Source organism: Entelurus aequoreus, linkage group LG27, assembly GCF_033978785.1.
Source record: "Entelurus aequoreus isolate RoL-2023_Sb linkage group LG27, RoL_Eaeq_v1.1, whole genome shotgun sequence".
Taxonomy (NCBI): Eukaryota; Metazoa; Chordata; class Actinopteri; order Syngnathiformes; family Syngnathidae; genus Entelurus; species Entelurus aequoreus.
In genome coordinates, this window is record NC_084757.1 from 18,354,326 (window position 1) to 18,370,611 (window position 16,286).

The 16,286-nt window shown below is 41.9% G+C and overlaps 1 protein-coding gene across 2 annotated transcripts in view; it reads right to left on the minus strand.

The window, feature by feature from the left end:
- Positions 1-16,286, minus strand: part of tm6sf2b (transmembrane 6 superfamily member 2b) — an 84,861-nt gene that overhangs the window by 21,818 nt on the left and 46,757 nt on the right. For both annotated transcript variants that reach the window (XM_062039464.1, XM_062039465.1), the window contains 2 exons: positions 3,697-3,779; positions 3,416-3,540 (listed from right to left, as the gene is read on the minus strand). In XM_062039464.1, coding sequence (XP_061895448.1) covers positions 3,416-3,540; positions 3,697-3,779 — 208 coding nt within the window. The remainder of the gene's footprint in view (positions 1-3,415; positions 3,541-3,696; positions 3,780-16,286) is intronic.

A 16,286-nucleotide genomic window follows, 5' to 3' on the forward strand; every position in this document is an offset into this window, starting at 1 on the left:
GGTGGCTTTTTCTCTTTCTTTGGTATTTTCCTGTAGCAGTTTCATGTCTTCCTTTGAGTCTACTTTTTGGCAATCAAGAATATTTCAGTTGTTTTTATCCTTCTTTGTGGGGACATTGTTGATTGTCATGTCATGTTCGGATGTACTTTGTGGACGCCGTCTTTGTTCCACAGTAAGTCTTTGCTGCCGTCCAGCATTGTGTTTTTGTTTACTTTGTAGCCAGTTCGGTTTTAGTTTCGTTCTGCATAGCCTTCCCTAGGCTTCAATGCCTTTTTTTAGGGGCACTCACCTTTTGTTTATTTTTGGTTTAAGCATTAGACACCTTTTTACCTTCACACTGCCTCCCGCTGTTTCCGACATCAACAAAGTAATTAGCTACCGGCTGTCACCTACTGATATGGAAGAGTATTACACGGTTACTCTGCCGAGCTCTAGACAGCACGACACTCAATAACAACACATAATTTGCAGACTATAATTACTGGTTTGCAAAAAATATTTTTAACCCAAATAGGTGAAATTAGATAATCTCCCACGGCACACCAGACTGTGTGGTTGAAAAACACTTGTGTACACCGCAGTGGAAACTATTCTCCCTGGGGTCCAGACAAAAAACATCACATAAATCACAAAACAAAAAATTACAAAGCAGTATACCATGATCAATCATAACATTTTGTAATACAAAAATAGCAACAACAAAATACAAAAAAAACAATAACTTGGAGTTTACATAATAAAGTTCAAACCAAAGATAAAAAAGAGCGATATAAAAATGTTTTTTGCGAAAATAAAACAAAGAACCAATGGCTTACAATATACACATTAGTGTACTAAAGACAATTTTCTAAGTGATGAAAAAGTACCATAATGAATAAAATATGACATAAAGTACATACAAAATCAAGCTAATATCAATATAAAAACGATAACCAGAAACAAGAATGGATTTAAGCAAAAAATAAGTCAAAATATGATAGATGAACCAGTCAGGACATTAGATACAATCTAGAATAATCTCTTTCCACAATACTTCTCCTCTGTCTATTCTTAAAACTAAAAACATATGCATAATAAGAACCAGTCACATGATGCACTTTGCAATATAAATGCACATAAAAGAAAGAAAGTTTGCTCTTAGTGGAACTTGTGTTTATAGTAATAACCACAACCAACATGTATTGTAAAATCTTTTATTTTTAATACCAATATTTGTAAAATGTTGGCAATGTACACTACCGTTCAAAAGTTTGGGGTCACCCAAACAATTTTGTGGAATAGCCTTCATTTCTAAGAACAAGAATAGACTGTCGAGTTTCAGATGAAAGTTCTCTTTTTCTAGCCATTTTGAGCGTTTAATTGACCCCACAAATGTGATGCTCCAGAAACTCAATCTGCTCAAAGGAAGGTCAGTTTTGTAGCTTCTGTAACGAGCTAAACTGTTTTCAGATGTGTGAACATGATTGCACAAGGGTTTTCTAATCATCAATTAGCCTTCTGAGCCAATGAGCAAACACATTGTACCATTAGAACACTGGAGTGATAGTTGCTGGAAATGGGCCTCTATACACCTATGTAGATATTGCACCAAAAACCAGACATTTGCAGCTAGAATAGTCATTTACCACATTAGCAATGTATAGAATGTATTTCTTTAAAGTTAAGACTAGTTTAAAGTTATCTTCATTTAAAAGTACAGTGCTTTTCCTTAAAAAATAAGGACATTTCAATGTGACCCCAAACTTTTGAACGGTAGTGTACATCACAGGTGTTTCACTCCAGTTTACATTAATAGCCACCATCTGGTGTTATAGAAAAAACAAGAAAGACTTGGCGTAATCTACAAAGTCAAATCCCACAGTGCGATGTAGCTCATGCACGAGTATAGGCGTGTGACGTCCACATGACATACAATTATTGCGATCATTGTCGTTCCTCCAGCTAGTTGTCAGAGAACACAATTGTACTAGAAATTCGTGAAATGTCGCAATATACCGTATTTTACGGACCATAGGGCGCACCGGATTATAAGGCGCACTGCCGATGAATGGTCTATTTTCGATCTTTTTTCATATATAAGGCGCACCGGATTATATGGCACACTAAATGAGGTTTGTTTTTTGTTTTTTCCTAAATGTAAAACACTTCCTTGTGGTCTACATAACATGTAATGGTGGTTCTTTGGTCAAAATGTTGCATGGATTGTTTTACAGATCATCTTCAAGCCGCTTTCTGACAGTCGCTTCAGGATGCGCCGTTTTGTGGGTGGTCTTATTTACGTGGCTCACCTTCGACAGCGTCTTCTCCCCGTCATCTTTGTTGTAGCGGTGTAGCGTGCAAAGACGGGCGTGGAAGAAGTGTCAAAAGATGGAGCTAACTGTTTTAATGACATTCAGACTTTACTTAAATCAATAACAGAGCAGCATCTCCTCATCCTGAAACAACAACAAACGTGTCCCGTGAAAAACCGTCCAACCGGAACTCTCTAATAACTAAAGTTCCTTGGGTGAATAATGTAAACTCACTACACCGGTATGTTTGAGCGCTTTCATGGCGAGTTTACTGACAGATATAAATAAGAACTTTACACTACTTTATATTAGAAATGGCAACAGCGGAGGATGAATGTCCCATAACAAGAAGATAGAGAAAAAGAAGAAGCTAATCGGCTACGGTGTCGTCACAGACTACAAAGGCGGATGCGCACAATTTTTCAGGATTTATGCAGATCCCAAATGCAGATCAGCAGGTACCAGAAGGTAAGAAAAGTTGCTTTTGCATAATATTGTGAAACAAAATGCCAGATAATGGCTTACCTTATATACACACACCATAGTAATATTTGTATGTTGAAGCACAGTACAATCCATCAAGCGGTGCGGCTTCATAACTTACCAAAGTCGTACTAAAACATTTTAATATATTTTTGTGCGCTGTGTGTAATGTTCTATATTTTCAATGGAACATATAAAATGTTGGTGTTGATTACTTGAGTCATATTGCAGTCTACACGTATCTCTTATATTTGACTGCCATCTACTGGTCACACTTATCATTACACCTTGTGCCAAATAAAATAGCTTCGAGGTCGGTAAGCAAAACCAGAATTATTCCGTACAGTAGGCGCACCGGGTTATAAGGTGCACTGTCGCGTTTTGAGGGGGAAAAAAAAGATTTTAAGTGCGCCTTGTAGTCCGGAATATACGGTAAGCCACAAAATCAAAGCTGCAGAAGTGGCAGCTGCATAACATATATTTGTCTTAAAATTACTGCAATTCTTCTCAGTCATTCAGTTACTGTAAGCGATAGCTGCCACCCTGCACAATAAAATAAGCAGTACAAACAGTTCAATACTTCATGTTTAGCGAATGCAGTTGAATCCATACAAATACGTGCATGCCTGTGTCACACTTACATTATACCCCCCGATCAGTGGTCTGTCCTTAGGTCGAGCAAACAGTGTGAGCGCGCCCCACACAGGCATCAACAGGAAGAGGAAGTTGAGCCAGAAAGCCGGACGGATCTCCGAGCCATATTTCCCTGCCAGAAAAAGGTTAGTACAGAGACAAACGGGTCTTTCAGTCTGGTTTTGATCTTGCAACACAACACGTGATGTTGATGCTACGTGACACTGCAGATGTCGGCCTGATAGAAAATGTGCCATTCGGGGACTGCCAAAAGTCTGCTAACGATCACCTGCCACAATGCCGATGATGAAGACGCTCATGTTGGCGCACAGGGAGCCAGCCCAGAACAGGCCCAGTGTGCGGTACCCTTTGCTGGGAGAAAAGACAAAAGACAAAAGACAGGTAACTCTGCTCACATGACACACCATTAGCTGCAATTTCAAGATCTCTGGGATCTTTTTTTGGGGGGGGGGGGGGGACTTGAGGAACACTAAGTAGGCTGCACGTAATGTACCCCAGTGCGCATAGTTGGTTTTTTTTGGTTCTACAGCTTCCTCCTAAAACCCAAAAATGTGCACGTTAGGTTAATTGTGCTCCTGAGTTAATGTTGCTTGATCAATTTGAATTTATTATTATTAGATCTATTACATTTTATTTTTCAAATTTTTCAAGTCGGTCAAAAATGTTTTATAGTTTTAATGAAGGTTGTTTTTAATTATTTTAGACCAGGGGTGGGCAATTAATTTTTACCGGGGGCCGCATGAGCAACCCGAGCACTGCTGGAGGGCCACATCGACAATATTTCAATTAAATTTTGCTCAATATTATTTTTGATATATACCGTAAGATTAATAATAATAATAATAATAATACAAATACTTTCATTTAACCTAACTTAACTTTATACCAAAAGCACTGCTTTGGAAATCATTTGTACCCCTTTCAGAGATCACATTTTGTTCCCCTTAAACATCCTCATGTTGCACAATGAAATGTAAGCATAGGATGAAGTGTGCATTCCTGTAATGTTCTCTAGTAACAGCATTCCATGATTAATATAAATAAAGTAACATTAATAATAAATGACAGTAAAATAAGCACACGTATGACTGAGGAGTCATAGTGTAACTTTGTGGGGTGTTTGAGTTGTCCGACTTTTTGTGTAGCCATAAACGCACCAGTGGTTTAGTGGTATGCGTGTTGGTGACAGATGACAAGTTGGTTTTGGCCTGGTTTGTACCGAAGAAAATGACTAGTTTTTCAAGATAGAAGGCCAACCGCAAGGAGAGGAAGGAGATGGTGGTGGAAGATTCCACAGGCAAGGATCAGCTTCCTTATTCGTTCAACCTACGACACGCTTCCCTGTCCTCGTAACCTTCACCAATGGTTCGGGAACGAGGAATGCTGCTCACTCTGCAATGCTCCCAACGCAAGCCTCCAGCACATCTTGTCGGGCTGCAAGACCGCACTCTCTCAGGGGCGCTATAGATGGCGCCACGACCAGGTCCTGAGGAAACTAGCGGAGGTGCTGGAGGGGTGTCGACAGGGCAGCAAAGAATCACCACCAGCAGAGAACCATACCAGCTTTGTCACGGAAGGGGGGGTCAAAGATACATCAGGCCAAGAGAGACAGCAGCAAGGCCCTTTTCCCCAGACCAGGAGTGGGACATGAGGGTTGACCTCAATAGGCAGCTCCGGTTCCCCACGGAGATCACCACTACATCTCTCCGCCCGGATATTGTAGTGTGGTCCAGCAAGGCAAGAGTGGTGCACCTTATTGAGCTGACCGTACCATCGGAGGAGGGGATCGAGGCCGCCTTTGAGCGCAAGAAGGCCAAGTACTCGGAGCTGGCTGCTGAGTGCCGGGAGGCTGGCTGGAAGACAACCATCTACCCAGTAGAAGTTGGCTGCCGAGGCTACGTGGGGCTGTCAACCACACGCCTTTTGAGGGACGTAGGAGTGACTGGAAGAAAGCTGAGAAAGGCCATAAAAGATCTGGCAGAGGAGGCCGAGAAAGGCAGCTTTTGGCTCTGGCTGAGGAGGAAGGACAGGAGCTGGGGAAAGAACAACTAACCCCGATAACAGCCGCAGGGGGTAACAGCTATCAGCTGCAGGGGGTGACAGGGAGACGTCCCTGTCACTGCTCCGCCACCAGGAGACGTTCCAGGATTAAAGGAGTGAAACGTTGGTGAATGGTGGTTCCTGGCTGATGACCCTGCAGCTGACCCGTGGGCACTGGAGGAGGTGCGACAGGCAGCAATGCCAAACAGGAAATACTACCTACCTGTTCATTAACTGAAGTTCTGGAAACCCCAGTGACTACTGTGAACAGGGCAGTTGGAGTCCAGGGAAGACTGGAGGACAGCCAGGAAAGACTGGATGGCAGCAGGGAAAGACCGCACCGGGAGTGGACGGCTAGTTACCCAACCCACTGGTCTCTCGCAAGAGGGACACCCACCTTAACTACGAAGAAATCAAGGAAAAAACAACCCGCAGGCCCTCCGAGAGGCGGGATGAAAGATGGGCCTAACATGACGGACCACACGGTAACGACGATGGCAACGGAAACGGATAACGAGAACATCAGAACTCCAGTTAATGAGGAGAAGATCCTCCGAAAGTGTGCTTGCGGATGGGAAAAGGTGACCACGTACAGGGGACTGCGAATCCACCAGGGGAAAGCAAAGTGTGGTCAGAGAGGCCAACAGCAACCTTGCACCGCGGCAGCAGGTGAGACAAGAGGGACCAGAAGCCAGGTAGAAAACCACAGTGCTAACGGACCCAATGTTGCTGAAAGCACAGATGGCACAGAGGAAGAAAGCCCCTCGGTGGAGGCTGAGCCCCCACGTGAGCACCAAGACCCAATCTCTACCATCTCACACAGAACAGAGCCACAAGCAGAGACCAAGAAACCAGCAAGAAGGAACAAGCTCAAATGGCCAAAGGCAAATGAAGCAGAGGCATGGCGTACTTTGGATACAGACCTGACCAAGATCCTGGAGGAAAGGTTGCATGGAGGTGCCGAAGCTAAGCTTAACCTGTTTGGGGACATCATATACCAGACCTGCAAAGACAGGTTTGGTGAAATTATCTCCAAGCAGAGGACTGCCCCAAGGGAAATGGGGAGGAGGGAAAAGGAGATCGCCGAGCTTGTGCGAAGACGCCGACAACTCCGCAAGAACTGGAGGAAGGCAACCCAGCCAGAGAGAGAAGGTCTGAAAGTCCTGTGGGAGGAGGTCAGGCAAAGGCTATCCAGGCTCCGCAGAGCTGAACGCATCCGCAAGCGTAGCAAACGGAAGCAGAAAGAGCGAGCCAGCTTCTTCAAGGATCCCTTCAAGCACGCCAGACAACTGCTGGAGGAGAAAAAGTCCGGGAAGCTCGAAACCACCAGGGAGCAAATGGAACAGCACGTCAAAAGGCAGTACAGTGATCCGCTAAGAAACGTCCCATTAGGAACACCAGGGTACGTGCCCCGGCCTGCGCCACCGACAGCTGAATTTAACATCATGCCCCCCAAGCTCAGCGAAGTTAGGCAAACCGTGAAGAAGGCAAGGTCCTCATCAGCACCAGGCCCCAATGGAGTTCCCTACAAGCTCTATAAGAACTGCCCCAAGGTACTTGAACTGCTCTGGTATCTAATGAGAACTGCCTGGAAAAAGCAACTCATTCCAGCGGAGTGGCAAAGGGCTGTAGCGGTATTCATCCCGAAGGAAGAAAACTCCAAAAATATCGGCCAATTCAGAAACATCGCCCTGCTGAACGTAGAAGGAAAAATCTTCTTCTCAGTGCTGGCCAGAAGGATGACCACCTACCTGCTAGAGAATTGCTACATCGAAACCAACTGCCAGAAAGCAGGAGTTCCAGGTTTCCCAGGATGCGTAGAGCACTCTACGATGATCTGGGACCAGATCCAGAAGGCCAAGCGGGAGAAGACCGACCTGCATGTCATCTGGCTCGATCTCGCCAACGCGTACGGATCGGTCCCACACCAGCTGATCAACTACGCCTTGGAGTTCTTCCACATGCCACCCTGCATCAAGAACCTGGTAGCGCTTTACTTCAGCGATCTGCAGATGTGCTTTGCCCTCCAGGACTTCACCACCGGGTGGCAGCATCTAGAAGTGGGAATTGCAATGGGGTGTGCCATTTCTCCAATCTTGTTCGTGGCAGCCTTTGAGATAATCCTCATCGGAGCAAGGCAAATGGTTGGAGGAATCAAAACACCATCTGGTCAGAGGTTACCCCCATTGAGGAGCTATATGGACGATGTCACCAGCCTCCTTCAGACAGCAGCATGTACATCTCGACTGCTGAAAAGGGTGGATGAGTTGACATCATGGGCCAGAATGAAGATCAAACCCTCCAAATCCCGTAGCCTGTCACTCAGAAGGGGAGTCAGAAACGACAACACCATCTTTGTCGTCGGGGGAGAGAAAATCCCCCTCCTGTCTGAGCAACCCATCAAAAGCCTGGGGAGGCAGTACACTGCAGAGCTGTCCGATAAACAGATGGGGAGGACTGTCATGAAACAACTCACGGACGGCCTGGCAAGGATCGACCAGAGCCAACTCCCTGGAAAGTACAAGGTCTGGTGCTACCAGTTCATACTCTACAGGAGGGTGATGTGGCCTCTGAAAATGAGCGAGATCCCCTCATCTGCCGTGAGTAAGATGGATGGAAAAGCCAACTCATTCATCAGAAAGTGGCTGGGACTACCACGGTGCCTTTCAGAAACGGGCCTCTTTGGGAAGAACGCACTGCAGCTGCCACTGCAGTCTATCAGTCTGGGCTATATGTAGGAGAAGTCCAGGCTGGTCCTCGAACTAAGAGAGTCCACTGACCAGTCAGTAAGGAACGCCAATGCCAAGGTTCCCACTGGCCGAAAGTGGAAAGCCCAAACTGAGGTTGACCGAGCTGTCAGTAGGCTGCATCACCAAGAGCTCATGGGCAGAGTCCAGGCAGGAAGAGCAGGGCTAGGATGGGGAGAAGCGCCTCGGTTCTGGTCTAAGGCCAACCGCAAGGAGAGGAAGGAGATGGTGGTGGCGGAGGTGACGAGGATGGAGGAAGAGCGCTATAAGATCAAGGCCGTGTCGCAGGGCCGACAAGGAAGGTGGACAACCTGGGAGGGAGTGGTCAACCGGAACATCAGCTGGTCCGACCTGTGGAAGATTCCACAGGCAAGGATCAGCTTCCTTATTCGTTCAACCTACGACACGCTTCCCTGTCCTCGTAACCTTCACCAATGGTTCGGGAACGAGGAATGCTGCTCACTCTGCAATGCTCCCAACGCAAGCCTCCAGCACATCTTGTCGGGCTGCAAGACCGCACTCTCTCAGGGGCGCTATAGATGGCGCCACGACCAGGTCCTGAGGAAACTAGCGGAGGTGCTGGAGGGGTGTCGACAGGGCAGCAAAGAATCACCACCAGCAGAGAACCATACCAGCTTTGTCACGGAAGGGGGGGGTCAAAGATACATCAGGCCAAGAGAGACAGCAGCAAGGCCCTTTTCCCCAGACCAGGAGTGGGACATGAGGGTTGACCTCAATAGGCAGCTCCGGTTCCCCACGGAGATCACCACTACATCTCTCCGCCCGGATATTGTAGTGTGGTCCAGCAAGGCAAGAGTGGTGCACCTTATTGAGCTGACCGTACCATCGGAGGAGGGGATCGAGGCCGCCTTTGAGCGCAAGAAGGCCAAGTACTCGGAGCTGGCTGCTGAGTGCCGGGAGGCTGGCTGGAAGACAACCATCTACCCAGTAGAAGTTGGCTGCCGAGGCTACGTGGGGCTGTCAACCACACGCCTTTTGAGGGACGTAGGAGTGACTGGAAGAAAGCTGAGAAAGGCCATAAAAGATCTGGCAGAGGAGGCCGAGAAAGGCAGCTTTTGGCTCTGGCTGAGGAGGAAGGACAGGAGCTGGGGAAAGAACAACTAACCCCGATAACAGCCGCAGGGGGTAACAGCTATCAGCTGCAGGGGGTGACAGGGAGACGTCCCTGTCACTGCTCCGCCACCAGGAGACGTTCCAGGATTAAAGGAGTGAAACGTTGGTGAATGGTGGTTCCTGGCTGATGACCCTGCAGCTGACCCGTGGGCACTGGAGGAGGTGCGACAGGCAGCAATGCCAAACAGGAAATACTACCTACCTGTTCATTAACTTTTACTCATGTTTTTGGTGTGGTTATGGCCGAATACAAACAGTTTTGCTCAATAAAGTGATCGATATAATTCCTGTCCTCGAAGCATCACAATAGACGTTACAATAATTGAACAGTGTTCAATTTGAACGGTGTTGACGAACACCGTTAGGGCCGCTTGTTGTCACTGTCAATCAAAGTTGCATTGCAAAATTACACAGAATAAATGTGTTTATTTTGTTTAGAATTCAGATAGGATTTGATTTGATGCGCGGCATATATTTGCTGTGCGCAGAGGACGCTTGAGCAGTGCGCAGTCGCACACCTTAGAGGGAACGTTGCTTGGCAGTCCATGTCTTGTTGAAAACACGCCATTCGTCATCAACTTTTCTCTTTATAGCGTCTCGGGTGTAAACAAACCGTGCATCACTTGTCGCTGTGCACCTTCACTCACAGGTTACACACGGACATACGCCCATAAATAACACTTTTCAAAATAAAAGCAGCACAGTTGTATTGCGTGCACGACATAAATGTTTTTTCAACTTTATTTTGTAATTTGTGATTGCCGCTGTTCACATTCACTCACAATCACGCACGCACATACGTCCACACGGAAGTAATACAAGTAACGCTTTTCAAAACAAAAGCAGCACCGTTGCACACTCGACATAGATACTTTTTTAAATTTATTTTGTAATTTATGATTGGCCTCACGCGGGCCGCAGAATGTCCAGGTCTGTTTTAGACTAAAAAACTATGTAAATAATAGTGTTGTCCCGGTACCAAAATTATTTTGACACTTTTCGGTAATTTTCTAACTAAACGGCACCACAAAAAATTGCACTATTGGCTTTATTTTAACAAAAAATCTTACGGTACATTAAACATATGTTTCTTATTTCAAGTTTGTCCTTAAATAAAATAGTGAACATACAAGACAACTTGTCTTTTAGTAGTAAGTAAGCAAACAAAGGCTCCTAATTAGTCTGCTGACATATGCAGTAAAATATTGTCATTTTCCATTCTATTATTTTGTCAACGTTATTAAGGACAAGTGGTAGAAAATTAATTATTAATCTACTTGTTCGTTTACTGTTAATATCTGCTTACTTTCTCTTTTAACGTGTTCTATCTACACTTCTGTAGACATGTAATAATCACTAATTCTTCTTTTGTTTGATACTTTACATTAGTTTTAGATGATACCAAAAATTTGGGTATCAATCCGATACCAAGTCATTACAGGACCATACATTGGTCATATTCAAAGTCTGGACCGGTACTTTTTAGAGGCGGTATAGTACCGAATATGATTCATTAGTATCGCGGTACTATACTAATACCGGTATACCATTTAACTCTAGTTAATAAATGTATTTTTGTTGTAAGTTAATCTATATTTCTTTCTTGTTTCCATAATGTTAATAAGGATACCCAGAGGTGTACTTTTAATGATTTTATAGACAAACGATACTATTTATAGTCACGGCAGACTATAAATGTTTTCTTCTTCCTATTATTGAAGAGATGTCAGGACCATTAATGTATATCAGTAATCTATCATTTTAAACAGGCAAATTCCCAAACAAAATAAAAATAGCTAAAGTTGTACTGATTTATAAGACTGGATGGATATAAATACCAATTTACAAATTATAGACCTGTTTCTTTACTTTCACAATTTTCTAAAAGTATTGAAAAACTGTTCAATAACAGATTGGACAATTTCATGAAAAAATATAAAATACTCGCAAAGAACCAATATGGATACAGAGATAATATTTCAACATCAATGGCTTTAATCGATATAACGGAAGAGATTACCAACGCAATAGATGGTAAACAGTGTGCAGCGGCAGAATTTATGGATTAACTAAAGCAGTTGACACAATCACATTATTTTAATAAAAAAATTAGAACGGTATGGCATCAGAGGATTGGTCTTAAACTGGATTAGAAGTTATTTAACCAACAGGAAACAATATGTGAAGCTAGGCCAGGGGTCAGCAACCCAAAATGTTGAAAGAGCCATATTGGACCAAAAATTCAAGAAAAAAATCTGTCTGGAGCCGCAAAAAGATTAAAGGCCTTATATAAGTCTTATAATGAAGGCAACACATGATGTAAGTGTCTATATTAGCCTACTATCAAAATGACTTTGTGTCTCAGGTTGACGCAAATCTTTGTTACAGAAATGTTGAAATTTTAATATTTATTTCAAACATTTTTACAACGCCCTGTGATGAGGTGGCGACTTGTCCAGGGTGTACCCCGCCTTCCGCCCGATTGTAGCTGAGATAGGCTCCAGCGCCCCCCGCGACCCCGAAGGGAATAAGCGGTAGGAAATGGATGGGAGGGCATTTTTACAACATTGGAACACATTCGTACAACAGAGGTTTCTCAAAAGGTGAGATAACTCCTGGAAATTACTGACTTAGAATGACCAAAGGTATAGATGTGTGTGTCCAAGTTGAAGGAAACTGCAGGTTGTCTTCTTCTAATGGATTTATTACAATCTTTGCAAGCTCGGTAACGTTTGCTGTGGTCTGGAACAACATGACACACAAACAACTATCAGAAATGCAGCCAATATTACATACAGATAATGTGTCATGAGACATGCAAATATAAATTAAATACACAGAGGACATAAGTAAAGGATATCAAAAGAGCTCAAATATACCTAAAATACGAGGCATAATGATGCAATATGTACATACAGCTAGCCTAAATAGCAAGTTAGCATCGATTAGCTTGCAGTCATGCACTGACCAAATATGCCTGATTAGCACTCCAAGTCAATAACATCAACAAAGCTCACCTTTGTGCATTCACACACAGCATAAAACGTTTGGTGGACAAAATGAGACAAAGAAGGAGTGGCATGAAACACGTCTTTCTGTGGCAACGTCGGAGAAAGTTGTACATGTAAACCAACTACGGTGAGTTCAAGAACCGCCGAAAATAGGACAAAAAGGCGCTCGTCAAATACTCTCATAAGTGAAGCATGTTTAACATAAACAGTGGGATTTATAACAATTAGAAAGGTTTGTGTTATATTTGCCCTACAGAAACCATATTAAAACTAATTATATTTTTCCCCCATCTTTTTCCATTTTCATACATTTTTCAAAAAGCTCCAGGGAGCCATCCGGCGACGCTAAAGGTCTAGAGCCCCGGCTTGCTGACCCCCGAGCTAGGCGAACACACGTCTACAATGCCAAATATATTTTGTGGCGTACCACAAGGATCGATACTTGGACCAAAATTGTTCAATGTTTATATAAATGATATTGTTAAAGTTACACAAGACCTAAAGGTAGTGTTATTTGCGGACAATACAGTTGTGTTTTGTTCAGGAGAGAACACACTGAAGATAATACAAATAAAAACAGAAGAAATTAACCAATTAAAAAGATGGTTTGAAAAACAGACTATCCTTAAACCTCAGGTAAACTAAAATAATGCTATTCGGTAACAGTAGAAGGGAAAGTCAAACACAAACAAAAATAGACAGAATAAACATTGAAAGAGTAAAGGAAATCAAATTTTGGGTGTAATAATAGATTTCAGTTTCAGTTTATTTGGAACATGCATACGGTACAATGTAATGCGTCACATATTTGCAGTTCATTACAGGACGTCCAAAAAGGAGTAGGAAGAAGCCGACCTTATTTAATCCTACCCCTTTTCATACCATAGCAATTTAATCGTGTTTCCTTGTTTTCTGTAACAGAACAGTGAATAAATAATAAATAAATAATATTCCATACTAAGTAAACAAATATTAGATACATAAATAATATTTATCTAAAAAATAAAAAAAAATAGTTCAAGATATTCATATTTATTGTTCTGTGTACTTTGTGAACACTTGTAGTTTGAATAGTCTCTTAAACTGAATCGTATTGGTGCTTTGTTTGATTTCTTTGCTTAATCCATTCCATAATTTCATTCCACATGATATACTGATATACTAAAGGATTTAAGTGTTGTTGTACGTGCATCCACATGTTTTAAATGTGATTTTCCTCTAAGGTTATATTTCTCCTCTTTTGTTGAGATAAGCAAATTAACTGAAAATCTTGTAGAACTAAGTACACAACATTGGGTGGCAAGAACTACATCAATAATGAATAAATCAAAAAAATTATTGGACAAAATATCACTCCATATTCTGGACTGATCGCTAGTGTTACCATATCTGAGTTATTGTGCAGAAATATGGGGAAACAACTTCACATGTGCACTTCATTCACTAACTGTGTTACAAAAGAGGTCAGTTAGAATAATACATAATGTTGGATGTAGAGAACATTAGAACCTTTTATTTATTGAATCAAAAATATTGATATTCAACAATATAGTGAATTTGCAAACTGCCAAAATTGTGCACAAAGCAAACTACAATCTGCTACCCAAGAATGTACAACAATTATTCTCAACAAAAAAGGAGAAATAGTTTATTTTGGGTTTATATTCACTTGTTGTTTAAGTTCTGTTTCAGCACCCCTGTTTTGTGTTTCTTGGTTGTCATGGGTGCTGATTGTTTTAGGAGGGGGGTACTGTTATGATCCGGTGCCGGATCATAGTTTATTTTGGGTTTTGATTCACTTGTTTTTTAAGTTCTTTTTAAGCACCCCTGTTTTGTGTTTCTTGGTTGTTATGGGTGCTGATTGTTTTCACCTGCCTCTGATTAGTGTTTGGGTCGCTCACCTGCTGCCGGACATTAATCAGAGAGCTATTAAGTCCTGGTTTTCCCCTCAATCAGTCTGGTGCTTTTGCTTGCTTTACGCAAATAGCTCTCTGATTAGTGTCCGGCAGCAGGTGAGCGTCCCGAACACTAATCAGAGGCAGGTGAAAACAATCAGCACCCATGACAACCATGAAACACAAAACAGGGGTGCTGAAACATAACTTAAACAAGTGAATCAAAACCCAAAATAAAGTATGATCCGGCACCGGATCATAACAATAACCTCACAGAAAAATGTGACTTAATAAATTTGTATGCACGTGCAACACTTAAAACCTTAAGTATACTGATTATGGAATGGATAAAGTAAAGCCATCAAACAATGTACTGATATGATCCAGTTCAAGAAACTGTTCAAACTCAAAGTGTTTACAAAGTACAAAGAAGAAGAGTCATGATAAACATTTTGAACTTATTGACAATCCTATTTATCTCACTATATAAAATACAACTTCACTATTTATTTTTTTAATTTATAATGCATGGAATATGTTGTGTACAAATTGAGAACAGGAAGTGAACAAAAGTGTTAGCTATGTAATGAAAAAGAGGTAGGATTAAATAAACTCTGCTTCTTCGTACTCCTTGTCAAACATGTCGAAATAGAAACTGGAAGATGTGATGCATCATGTTGCAATTATATGAATGTATCATGTTGTAATTATATGCATGCATCATGTTGTAATTATATGCATGTGCCATGTTGCAATTATATGCATGTTCGAAATTAACTCAAACCGTAAACCTTAGAGAGGCGTAAGAAAAAAATAACTGAGAAGCACTGCTCTAAATTGTCCATACAGTAGATTGGTTAGTAATGTTCCCTGTGATCACCTGACAACCAGTACAGGGTTTATTTACCCTGCTTGTCACCCTAAGTCAGCTGGGGTAAGCCCCAGCGTACCCGTGACCTTCATGAGAACAATAGCGGCATTTAAAATTAATATGTGAATGGAGGAAATATGTGTTTGATTCTCGATTATGGTCATGATAAATGATGATAAAGAAATTGCTGAGGTTACATTGTTCCGAGAAGACTGAATATGCAAATTAACTATGATACTGTATACTTTTTTATTGTAGTTTCTTTTTTGACGACAGTGCAAGTAACACAAATCATGTGTGATTCAATACAAAACTTCAAAATGAAATAAAACTGCACAGTGCAGCAAAACATGTCAACATAATTTAATCTATATTGTTTGCTTTGCTCTTTGTAGCAAGGCAGATTTCCTGGAGTAAACAATTATGACAAACTATAGAGACTGATGCAGAGTATGGACATTTTTGTGCCGAAATAAATAAAAAATAAATCCAATTAGATTGCTCAAATGTAAAATAAAGTGTTACAGTTTAAATTAAGTTTAATATTACTGATATCGTCATCATTTCAGTTGTTTTACCAAATTACACATTATTTGTGTTTATTTCATTATTGATTGATAGATTTCAAGATCTTTATTTATTTAATTATTAACACATTGATTTATTCTCCCCCTACACCGGGGGTCGGCAACGTGCAGCTTTTTAGCGACGCCCTAGTGGCTCCCTGTAGTTTTTTCAAAAATGTATAAAAATGGCAAAAAAATGAGGGGGAAAAAAAAAAAGTTAATATAATATGGTTTCTGTAGGAGGACAAACATGACACAAACCTTCCTAATTGTTAGAAATCCCACTGTTTATAATATACATGCTTCACTGATGAGAGTATATGGCGCGCACCATTTTGTCCTGATTTCGGAAGTCTTTGAACGCACCGTAGTTTGTTTGCATGTTCAACGTTCCTATTTGTCCGCCAAATGTTTTATGCTGTGCGTGAATGCACAAAGGTGAGCTTTGTTGATGTTATTGACTTGTTGGAGTGCTAATCAATCATATTTGGTCACTGCATGACTGCAAGCTAATCGATGCTAACATGCTATTTATGCTAGCTGTATGTACATAATGCAACATTATGCCTCATATTTTCGGTGTATTTGAGGTCT